General features: G+C 35.4%; 2 protein-coding genes across 2 annotated transcripts; one reads left to right on the forward strand and one right to left on the reverse strand.

Moving 5' to 3' along the window:
* The first annotated feature begins 4,022 nt into the window (after nt 1-4,022).
* LOC145103080 (Galactosyltransferase family protein) lies at nt 4,023-7,165 on the forward strand. Its single transcript, XM_079040620.1, has 6 exons — nt 4,023-5,246; nt 5,343-5,575; nt 5,662-5,952; nt 6,038-6,166; nt 6,281-6,454; nt 6,568-7,165. The coding sequence occupies exons 1-6, from the start codon at nt 4,367-4,369 to the stop codon at nt 6,886-6,888; spliced, it is 2,028 nt and encodes a 675-aa protein (XP_078896746.1). The 5' UTR covers nt 4,023-4,366; the 3' UTR covers nt 6,889-7,165.
* Nucleotides 7,166-7,294: 129 nt separating this feature from the next.
* Nucleotides 7,295-10,689, reverse strand: LOC145103079 (HIPL1 protein-like). Its single transcript, XM_079040619.1, has 7 exons — nt 10,374-10,689; nt 10,122-10,279; nt 9,226-10,029; nt 8,937-9,150; nt 8,490-8,668; nt 8,158-8,399; nt 7,295-7,787 (listed from the first exon to the last, which is right to left on the reverse strand). Exons 1-7 carry the CDS (start codon nt 10,471-10,473, stop codon nt 7,394-7,396), a joined length of 2,091 nt encoding a protein of 696 aa, XP_078896745.1. The 5' UTR covers nt 10,474-10,689; the 3' UTR covers nt 7,295-7,393.
* Between the last annotated feature and the right edge of the window lie 1,267 nt (nt 10,690-11,956).

Below are 11,956 nucleotides of genomic sequence, written 5' to 3' on the forward strand. Positions count from 1 at the left end.
AAGGAAGTTCGGGTGCTACTATTTTTCAAACATAATATTCTCTTATTCACAAGATTCAAACCAAGCATTCGAAAAAAATCTATGCAATAAATCACAACTTTTCTAATTAGCAGAAGATTTCGAGCAACTCACTCTACTCCAAGAGACTTCAACTATGATCACGAAAACATAGTTCTAGATGAAGCAAATAAGAAGTTCTCTAAAGCCACATGATGTTCCTAATTTTTTGGATGATTCTTAGGATGATGTTACCAAGAAAATAAGTGTAAATGTTCTTGAGACCTTTGTATTATTAGATGATCCTCCTCGGAATGTTACTGAAGGTGATGTTCCCGAATCAACTCATATTTCGGATGATCCACCTTTGGATGCGGACCAAAAAGATGGAGATGTACCTGAAGCAAATAAGGTTTCATAAGATCTTCATGTCCATATTGATGAAGAACATAAATCAAGTGTTGAAATTCTCTTTGAAGAAGTTGACATGGTTATCACCGGTATTTAGAGACCCATAGAGGTGATTAAGTTCATGACGCCGACATTTTCCAAACCACAAGATGCATTTAATTTGCAATCTTCCTCTGAAGAAATGGAAGATGGAGGTGATGACGCTTATGATGATGATGATGAGAATAATAGTAAAAAAAGATAATGATATGGATGTTGAACATAAAGAGGACCCTAGCTCAGATATTGGATCCTCATACGAGCTCATTGGCGATCATTTTTCCATTCATGAGATGAAAGAAAAAGTTGACGAATTTGATACAAAGAACGAATGTGTAAATGCTAAAGTTGGCCCACTTGATACTAAAATGGATCTAGTCCTCAAATCTATTTCCAAGATTAAGTTTGCCACTCCTTCGATTCAAGACCGTGAAAAATAGTTAGATGGGTTGATCTCTCTTCATTTGAAACATTCTATGGAGGAATCTGAGGAACACTACAAAGAAAATCTCCAACAACACATCGAAATTGTTGAATGGATGCTAAAAGTCATTGGAAACATGATCTCTGCTACCAAAAAAATTAATCAAGCAGACTTTGTTCGTGATGAGAAGCAAATTCAGAGGTTGGAGAAAGAGATCAAGGCGAAGGATAGAATGAGCCTTGTGATCCAACAGGTTCTGATAAAAGTAATTTGTTCAGGCCAACACTTTGTGGACATTTTGAATTACAAATTTGATTAAGTCTTGTTAATTTTCGAGGAAACTTTTGGATTCTCTCAAGAAGCAAGCTCCCACCATCAAAGCTTATGATAATCTCACCAAGATTGTCAATGTAAGCTTTCAAAAGGTTTTTTTTAGAAGTTTGGAGATCTAAAGGAACAAGTAGAGCTTGCACCAAAGGTCAGGCCGTTCGATGCAAGAAGGGGAGAAGGAGTTAATAGCGGATGGAAATGGAGTAATTAGTTTAAACTCAAAGACGAAACCTTGGATGAAGAGGCACGCAACGAAGACATGCAAATTGTCAATGCTGAACAATCTCCCTCCAAAAGTTCATTTTTGAGGAAGAGAAAGCGAAGTGGCTAACATGCCCATTTACACTCATTTCCTTAGTTAAAAAATAATCCAAGAGGCCAATATTAAAACTCAACTCAAATTTGATGTCTTCCGAGCTACTCAACTGAAGGAAATTATGATCCCTCATCATCTCATCTTTCAAATAGATGAAGGCTCTCCAATGGAAAGCGATGATGGATTGCATACTTTGAAATTGGTGACAAACATTTTGGAAGTGATAGTGACTCCTACTCTCCAATAAGATATCAATATCTCAACTCCAAGAGCACCTATCAAGGGCAAAGGAAAAGGCATAGAGATTGAGTATATTAGCCCAATGAAGCCGCTTAAACGGACTGAGGGTTTGTCTCAATAATAGTTTGACAAAGCAATCCAAGGGAGTATTTTTATTCAAGCAATCAAGGAAAATATGAATCCACTATTCGACATCTCTCCATACTTCCCTGAAGGTCGTACTTACAACTTTCACTATGTTCCATTTGTGAGCTATGCTCTGCCAACCATGGATTCAAAACAAATTGACATTTTGATCTCTCCCCATGGACAATTCTTGTTACACCCGAATTTTTAGCACATGGTACACCCAAAAAAATTCACTTTTTATTTAAAAATAAAACGCATTGGTGTACGCTTACATTAACAATCCAGTACAAGTAGTTATCAACATGATTGGTTCAAAGAAAATAAATATAATGATCCGAGCTAGGTATTACAATATCTTTACTTCTTTCCTTGCTTATATAAATTTACCTGCAAAACACACATCCCAAAGAGGATAAACTACAAAGAGCTTAGTGAGTAATCCTTATTCCAATTCACATAATAATTATAACTTAACTATTTTCTTTAATTAGAGTAATAACAGACTTACAACTACTCAAGCTGCCATAATATTTTCACAAGATACTCATATTTCATTACTCATTCTTTATACTTGTATATTTCTTCTCATTTTCTCTACTCCTCTCTCTCTCTCTCTCACACTTATACGTACAACCTATCTTTCGGTATCTATATACTCATGCTCTATATCCCTCTATATCTCTATATCCTTATTCTCCCTTTCTTTCTCTCTCTCTCTCTCTCTCTCTCTCTCTCTTTCTCTTTCTCTCTCTCTCTCTCTCACTCATTTAATGACTCATATTTCATACTCAATCTCTTTCTGTTTTTCTATATATTTATTTCTTCCCATGTCTCTACCACTCTCTCAATATCTCTAGCTCTATCTCTCCCCCTCTCTATATTTGTAGCTCTCTCTCTCTTTCTCTCTCTCTCTCTCTCTCTCTCTCTCTCTCTCTCTCTCCCTCTATACATCTCTAGCTCTATCTCTTTCTCCTTCTTTGTCTCTCTTCCACTAACTCTCTACATCTCTATCTTTATCTCTTTTTCCCTTTCCATCTCTACATTTCTATCTCTACATCTCTCTCTTTAATAAATATATATATATATATATATATATATATATATATATATATATATATATATATATATATATATATATATATATATATATATTATATGGGCCATTTATATAATATGGCAATTATACCATTTATGTGATATTTCTATTACATAGAGACTATTCTTGTACTACAAAGAAAACTATAACTAATTTAATTTATAAATTATAGAGATAAAACTTCAATTATTGAAATTAAAACTATATGGACTAAAATTATAATTAACACAAATTAACAACTATAAGAACCAAAACTGGACCAAAATTATAACTAATACAAATAAAAAAAATATAAGATCCAAAATTATAATCATACTATTCCTTAATATTTAAGAGGTATCTATAATATATAATATATGTCTAATTTGCAACAAATAATGACATATTCTTGTGGCTAATAAGAAATCTAATTGTACAATTATGAACAAAGGATTTGTACCTCGAGGGTATCTAACTTTTATTTGAAACCCTACAAAAACATGTTTTTATATTGAGATTTTGTATCTTGAAACAGTCTGATTTAATGTCTGTAGTTTCATACAAAAAACTTAATGTTAATACTTTATCATGTCTATAATATTGTTAAATTTTTTACGATTAACTTTTCATATGAACCTTGAACGAGTTGATGCGCACCGTTTCGATCATGCCTTTTATTATTTTTATATTCAAGAATTTTTTGTTATTTTATAATATAAAAAATATATAGTTATTTTGCTATTTGTTTGTATTTATATATTAATACCTATCGATAAGAACAAACACATATCGACATAATTTCTTATGGTTTTATTCTCGCATTAAAAGGTTTTAGTACTTCATTGTTTATTTCCTTAAGATAATTACACTTTAAGATGTTTAACAAATAATTTTTCTATAAAATGAAAAATAATAATTTTATGAATTTGATATAAATGGAATAAATTTGATAAAATTAAAATCGACACGAAATAAACTAATGAAAATAACAAAAACTAAAAACGGTATCCTTTTTGAATTAAATTTGAATTGATGGAGAATAAATTGAACTTTTGTTTGTTCCAGGCAGGCGACCGACCTGTGAAGTGTTAAAGCTTTCCTCCACCCTTCCACACATTCTCTCTCACACACAAACACACATTACAACCCCTCTCTCTACATCTCCACCATCAAAACGCGTCCGTGGGGTAACGCCCTCTTCGTTTCTCTCTCTGAGGTGTGTTTCATCTTCAATTTGGGGAGTGGGGGGCCAGGTATTGTAGAAATCAAGTTCAATTTTGAAACTGGGTTCGAGTCTTTTTCATGATTACAAGAAATCATATTACCGTTAGGGTTTTCTGAGTTGTGGGTGTTTGTTTCTTGTTCAAATTCTTTCTGAGTTTTGGGTAATCGGAAGAACTTGGACATGAAGCGAACTAAATTAGACTGGTTCATGTCTTTAAAACAGAAAAGATCGATTCAGTTTCTGATCGGTTTAGGATTTTTGTATCTGCTCATGGTTGGTCTAGAAGTTCCCTTTGTGTCGAAAATAGTTAGTCAAGAAGACGAGTCTAGTGTTTTCTTCTTCTCTGACAAATTTTCCAAAAAACCCTACGCCCTAGACAGTGAAGAAGAATTACAAGAAAAAGAAGCCCCGATTCGCCCTCTAAATCTCCCTCAAATCGCTGCCAAAATCCCTGTTAGTTCCAGGCATTCTCGAAAAATCCGAGAGTTCAAAGCTTTATCCACGTTGAATTTCGACATCAATAGTTTGAACGGCGAACCAAAAGATGGATTTGGGGGCATTCAAAAATCTGCAACGGAAGCTTTTTCAGTAGGGAAGAAGTACTGGGAAGAACTCGAATCGGGTAAACTTAAATTACCCTCGGAAAACATCACCATCAACGGTGTGAAAAACAAAACCAGAGAGAGTTGCCCTAATTCGATCACACTATCAGGGTCTCTTTTCCGCGAAAAAGGAAGCATCATTGTGCTCCCTTGCGGAATGACATTGGGATCACATATAACTCTTGTGGGTCGACCTCGAGAAGCTCATCCTGAGCAGGACCCAAAGATTTCGTTGTTGAAATCCGGACAGTATTTGATGGTTTCGCAGTTCATGATGGAGTTACAGGGCTTAAAAACCGTCGATGGTGAAGACCCACCAAGGATTTTGCATTTTAACCCTAGGTTAAAAGGCGATTGGAGCGGAAAGCCTGTGATTGAACAGAATACATGTTATCGAATGCAATGGGGATCTGCTCATCGTTGTGAAGGATGGAAATCCAGAGCTGATGAAGAAACCGGTAAGTCCTAAATCCCAATTGAATTCCAGACCTAACTTAATTAACCTTCAAACCATCTTCCGATTTCATTACCTAATTTTTTTGGGTTCTTTCTAGTTGATGGTCAAGTGAAATGTGAGAAGTGGATCCGTGATGATGATGATCACTCAGAGGAGTCAAAATCAAGCTGGTGGTTGAACAGGCTCATAGGTCGAACAAAGAAGGTGACTTTTGACTGGCCTTACCCTTTTGCAGAAGGGAAGCTATTCGTATTAACTCTCAGTGCAGGATTAGAGGGTTATCATGTAAACGTTGATGGAAGACACATTACTTCATTCCCATATAGAACTGTAAGTAGTTACTAGTTAGTAGTACACTTTGGGCTATTTTCGTCATTTTGATAAACAATTCTCTTATACTTTCCACTTTCTATCAGGGTTTTGCATTGGAAGACGCCACTGGATTGGCTTTGAATGGAGATATTGATGTGACTGCTGTATTTGCTGCATCATTACCCTCAGCACATCCCAGTTTTGCCCCTCAAAGACACTTAGAAATGTCAGATAAATGGAAAGCTCCACCTCTTCCAAATGAACCCATTGATCTCTTCATTGGTATTCTTTCAGCAGGAAATCATTTTGCTGAAAGAATGGCTGTTAGAAAATCTTGGATGCAACATAATCTTATTAAATCTTCACATGTTGTCGCCCGTTTCTTTGTTGCATTAGTAAGTAAAACACTTAACACATGCTTATCAAAATTCTTACTTTAGCTTTACACATCAACTTTACACAATTTGTTCTTCATGTCAGCATGCAAGAAAAGAAGTGAACTATGAATTGAAGAAAGAAGCAGATTTCTTTGGTGATATTGTCATTGTGCCTTACATGGACAATTATGACCTTGTTGTCTTGAAAACTGTTGCTATATGTGAATATGGGGTTAGTTCTACTTCTATCTGTCTCTATATATGTTGTAGACTCTTAAAGCTCTTTTCATGAGAAAATGTTGGACCCCACACTAAAATTTGGATGTTATTTTAATTTTTAATTTAGGTTCGAACTGCATCAGCCAAATATATCATGAAGTGTGATGATGATACATTTGTTAGAGTTGATGCTGTTCTTAATGAAGCAAATAAAATAGGAGATGGGAAAAGCCTATATGTAGGAAACATCAATTACTATCATAAACCTCTAAGATATGGCAAATGGTCTGTCACATACGAGGTACGAATTCCATTCCATTCAAGATTCCGATTCCGTTGACCGATTCCATTCCTTCTATATTCCAAAGCTTTTGTGTTTCAATTTGTATGTATGTATTTTTTTTTTAATATCAGGAATGGCCGGAAGAGGATTATCCACCATATGCAAATGGTCCAGGGTACATTCTATCATCAGATGTTGCAGAGTTTATTGCAATGGAGTTTGAGAAGCATAAATTGAAGCTGTTCAAGATGGAAGATGTGAGTATGGGAATGTGGGTAGAGCAGTTTAATAGCACAAAAAAACGTGTAGAATATGTGCACAGTTTGAAGTTTTGTCAGTTTGGTTGCATTGAAGAGTATTATACAGCTCATTATCAGTCTCCTAGACAAATGATGTGCATGTGGAACAAGCTACAACGCCATGGACGCCCTGAATGCTGCAACATGAGATGACAACCATCCCACAAAAATTTTCATTGAATAGGAGGAATGTAGTGGGCCCCAATCAAGATAGCTCCCTTTCCCTTTTGAGATTCTTTGATTATTTTGTTTCTTTATCTCCCTTTCCTCTTCTTTCTCAGATGGGGGTTTTATATAATTGGGAAGTTTTGATACAACAAGAATCCTTGGGGTGTGGGTCATTGTAATGTAATTTACTGTAGAAGTGGAGGAAAAAAAAAAGGATTTTGTTGGACTTTAATCTATGACTACATCTTTTTCCATTCCCTCATTCATCGTCTATTCATGTTTAAACGATTGCGTTATCTTTTATGTTGTTTATATATATTTTTTATGTTTGTTGTGGGACCCGTTTGAGATTTAAAAACAACCGTGCTAGCATGTGCGAGGTTCGAAACCGGATATAAGTGTTTTTTCATGTCAATAAGAAATAATACTTGAAGACAACAATATTACATAAGTGTGAAGACTCAAACTAGAGTCATGATCTCAAAAGTTATTATGGAGTGAGGTAGCCCAACACAAAGAAAAAGAAGAGAAACACAAAGAGGCTCTTGCAAGAACCCTTGGATATGTTTGCACTTGAATCACGAGTGGGTGTCACTGGACCCGTGGTTGGAGTTTCATACTCGCAAGTGTAACCACAACGGCTTGGAGGAACAACTCTATATACACCGCTGCTTGATAATAGATATATGTCCTTGTTGTTATCCTGCCCGAATGAAAACAGGTAACCTAGGGCAGGAAGTGAACTGCCCGGGACAAGGCTACATGGTTCCGGAGAATCCTTCGCACATGTGAAGGAGATATTGTTCACCGTAAAAATCCCACTATTTTCAGGCGTTTCAACGCCTGCCCACATCTCATGCGCGTATAGATCTCCGTATAAATAACTACACATTATCAACATCAAAATATTAGTCTGATTATATATACATATGTAGATATCATTTCTGCAAAAGGATTATTCTTTCAACAACTACCTGAACTGATCAACATTATCTGTATTCAAAAGCATTATGTGATATTATGTGATGTGAATTGTGTTTGAGATTGTTTCTCAAACTCTTTATTGACTTTTTGGAAAAAAAACATAAATTCCAAACTTTTTGAAAAAGTTGTTTTTTTTTTCTTTATCAAATATTTTTTAGCTTGTTAACTTTTTAAAAACCCAATAAGTGAATAAAAATAGTACCTAATCCCTTTGCTTTAGGGATTGTTATGATTATGAGTATATGGAAGTGAGGTTCTTGACTAGTTTACCTTCCATGCAAGCAAGGATCGGTTGTGGACCGATAGAAAAACCCTCCGGTGATCGAAGCCGAACCTTCGTTCTTGTTTATGTCAGAGTGTTTGTATCCCATCACCGGAAAAACAGGGTTTATAGAAGTCACCGACGTGTTTCCTCCGGGACTTTTTTCAGGAGTGTAAGTGGTGGGTCCCTCGTAAACCCGCCACCCATAGTTGCCATTTCTTGTGATCATATCCACCTCTTCGTATTCGTTCTAGTAACAAATGTAAAACGTTAACAGGTTTATAAACAATAAACGTAGTTTAATTAGTTGAAGGAGAATGTAATTATGTGAATGTAATACCTGGCCTACGTCTGCACACATGAAATACGAAGGTCTTTCTGCGTCAAAACTGCATCGCCATGGATTACTAAACCCTAAAGCCCAGATTTCTGGCAGCAAATCTTTATCTTCAAGATATGGATTGTCTCTTGGGATTGAATAGCTTCCCCATAATCCCAAACTTGTAATTTCCGATTCACCTGGGTTTAAAGTTAGACTTGAGAGTTCAAATTTTGATAAATACAGATTTGACTTCTTTAGGTCAAACCAAAATCTTCAAGATTCAAAGTTCATGTTGGTTTTATTATCAAATTGGACACAACTTTTTCTTCTTTGCAGACAGTTTATGAAAATCTAATCTTTTCTCTAAGAATTTCTAAAAATGTACAACAATTCGACACAAATTTGAAATTAAAATTCAGCGCTGTTGACTTCAAAAGTCAAATACGTCTTCTTTCTCAAACTTACTGGGTATTTTATCGACATCAAATCTCATAATCTTCCCAAGTAACGACTTCTTGTTTTGTGCAAAATTGTAAGGATCACCTCCTCCACCATCTCCCATCATGAAGTACAAGTAACCATCGTCTGGTCCAAAAAGAATCTGCCCACCATGGTGAGACGTGAACGGAAGACCCATCGTGAATATCCTCCTCGTTTCCACCGGCGAAGCCACCGGAATCTGCAGAAAAAACAGACTCCAAATATAAGAAACACCTAAAAATTTCTCTTCCCATCTATGTGATCGAAAACTTACTACAGATGCCCGTGAGGATGATGTCCCATTAACGGTGTATTCTGCCACAACGGTTTGATACCGGCAAGGCTCGGCGGCGTCATCCGCAGGTAGCTTTGAAGGGTCGCATTTTACATCGGAGTTACAGGCACACCTTCCGGAGCAACTTGGATTTTTCGATTTGTCACAGTTGAAAGAAGCAAATAACCTTCCATTTTGAGCGAAATTTGGATGCAATGCTATCGACATCAACCCGAATTGTGTATCGAAGTAAACCTCATCTGTCAAATCAAGAAACGGATTGGACTCATCAAGATCCAACCTACGTCCAGACCCGATTTCAGGAACTGTGACTAACCAAATTTGGCCTTTTTGGTTGGAGAAGAAAGCCCGGTTCGACCCGTCAGTGTGACCCGCCATGTCAAGGTATGAACCGTTTCCGATTTTCTCCAAACACATGCCAGTTGGGGGAGATTTGGTGCTGTTGGTGGTTATGTTTAGTTGGACTTTTTCCCCATTGAAGCAGACGGAATCTTGGAGTGAAGGTCCTCCAACTACGTTACAAAAATCCGATCTTGATTGCCAGATGTCAGTGAGCTTGTTGCTTGAATTGGCTGGTGTTGGAGCTTGACCTTGTAACAATGGCGAAAATGGTGAATTTCTTACGGATACATTCTGACAGGTATCCCATACTTTTTCACAGAAATTGTTATTAGCTTGGTTGGTTTGCGATGAGTTTGATGAAACTGTAGAGTTGCAGAGCACAGGAACTTGTCGAGGAACGGTTTTAATGGTGAAAAGCTCCGCTGAAAATGGATCGCATCGCTGAAAAATGAAAACATTCAAGTTTTTCTTGATACATAAAACCCAAAACTTGCTTAAAATCCAACCATTCAAGTTATAACCAAGAAACTTACAGAACAGAGGATGGATTTCAGAAGAGAAGCACAAGCAGGTTGAGATACATTCATGGATACAAACTGCTTCTGTATATTCTTATCTTGGATAGAATCGCAGCATGAACTGCCATTGTAGTTACAGAAAACCAGAGGAGTCTTGGGTTTAAGTGGAGCACCTGTTATATATACACAAGAATCATTAGAAACATAAACAAAATTATAAACTGGAAGTGCGCTAAAACGTAATGGGGTTTCTGAGAAGTTGATTACTTGAATCTGTACACAAAGGAAGTGAAAGAGCATGAGTGATGAGCAAAGTTACAGAGATGAAGATAATGAAGATGTTCATAGTCGTATGATGAACAGCCATGGTGGAAACAAAGTTCTTCTCACTTTATCTTCTTCATGGAACCCTAATGAGCCATTTGACTTGTGATTTATGAAAAAAGCAGATAGATAAAGATTGGATTGTGATGGCATCAGGTATTGAATCATGTAGGGAGTGTTCATAGTTGACTTTGTAATTAATTTCTTGATCCAAATATATATCCGGTAGTTGGTATGGTAGCAAGTATATGCTTGGTCCAGATATTGTTGTGTAATTGTTTCTCGTGTTTTTTCTTAAAAAATAAATAAATCATTGTTTTTCTTTTTTTCTTTTTTTGGTAAAAACACTACTCCGAAAACATAGTTGAGAGATATTTTCCATGAATCCAAGAGTGAAAGAACACAAAAAAAGGAGGATCTTGGTTTGTTTTATATGTCGTGTAACAAGCATTGATTGCAGCGCTCATGGATAGCCTTGAAAATTTTATCCTGGATTGGAATTGTATTACATTAGAGCCAACTTGCAATTTATTATTTCTTAAAAATAAAGGAAGAAATCCATGTGCGAAGAAACACAGACAATATTTCTGTATTTCAACTGCTTGAAGGCGACATGGATCATAAAGAAAAAAGAGTGAGTTATGACCATGTAATAATTCACGGGAGACATTTGACTTGTAATTTAGTTGGAGAAGAATTTCCCTTTTAAAACTTTAAATTTGTTTTATACGGCATTTTTTTAGGTTTACTTGTTTGTTGATTCATAATTATCACCAGCTTTTGTAAGCTTTTTCCAATTTTGTTATAGCGTTTATGCCATCAATATACTAATTTAGTCGTTCAATAAGTTATGATTGTTTGGCAAACGTCTTAATGATTTTGCACTGAATAATAAAAGTATCATATAATAATTTATAGGTTCCAAACGAAAACATGTTATATGATAAGATTGTCGAATGAAAGTGTTAAATGATAAAAATTATAATTTTGCACTTCTGTTTAAAAAAAATAATAATAAATATCAAAAAATTTAAAATTCATACAAAATAAGATACAAAATTCTTACAAATACTTCAAAATTAATCTCCTTTAGGAACTGGCAACATCTCAAAGAGTTTTAGAAACCCATGACTTTTTTTTTCTACGTTACTTAATTACAAACAATAACAATACTAATAACAATACCACGATTTCATAGAAATAGGCACAATCCCATAAGAATATGCATGATATATTTCCACGGAAGGTCTCCAAAAGAAAAGAAAAAGAACAATAAGAAAAAGAAAATGAAATACAATAAAATAAGATAATATTCCTACATTTAAAACGTCAATCTATAATGAAGCAAAAACAAATATAAACAAATTAAACTAATAGCCAAGTGGGGGGAAACGTAAACAAATTTTTTTTGTAGGAGCAATGCAAAGGCAAGGGTTGATCCTAGTAAATACAAACAAGAACTATCATGCAAATAAATGTAAGATGATAAGGGCTTAATACCTATAGCATAAACAATGGGAAGGAAA

Source organism: Lactuca serriola, chromosome 4 (genome assembly GCF_051521515.1).
Source record: "Lactuca serriola cultivar US96UC23 chromosome 4, Lser_US96UC23_V15, whole genome shotgun sequence".
NCBI classification, from domain to species: Eukaryota; Viridiplantae; Streptophyta; class Magnoliopsida; order Asterales; family Asteraceae; genus Lactuca; species Lactuca serriola.

Excerpts from the sequence above, each read along its gene's own strand:
- LOC145103080 (XM_079040620.1), top strand. The coding sequence starts at position 4,367 with ATGAAGCGAACTAAATTAGACTGGTTCATGTCTTTAAAACAGAAAAGA. Across the intron at positions 5,247-5,342 it reads CAGAGCTGATGAAGAAACCG|TTGATGGTCAAGTGAAATGT; the intron begins GTAAGTCCTAAA and ends GGTTCTTTCTAG. Across the intron at positions 5,576-5,661 it reads CTTCATTCCCATATAGAACT|GGTTTTGCATTGGAAGACGC; the intron begins GTAAGTAGTTAC and ends ACTTTCTATCAG.
- LOC145103079 (XM_079040619.1), bottom strand. The coding sequence starts at position 10,473 with ATGGCTGTTCATCATACGACTATGAACATCTTCATTATCTTCATCTCT. Across the intron at positions 10,030-10,121 it reads TGAAATCCATCCTCTGTTCT|CGATGCGATCCATTTTCAGC; the intron begins GTAAGTTTCTTG and ends TTCATTTTTCAG. Across the intron at positions 7,788-8,157 it reads GATCCTTGCTTGCATGGAAG|TTATTTATACGGAGATCTAT; the intron begins GTAAACTAGTCA and ends GATAATGTGTAG.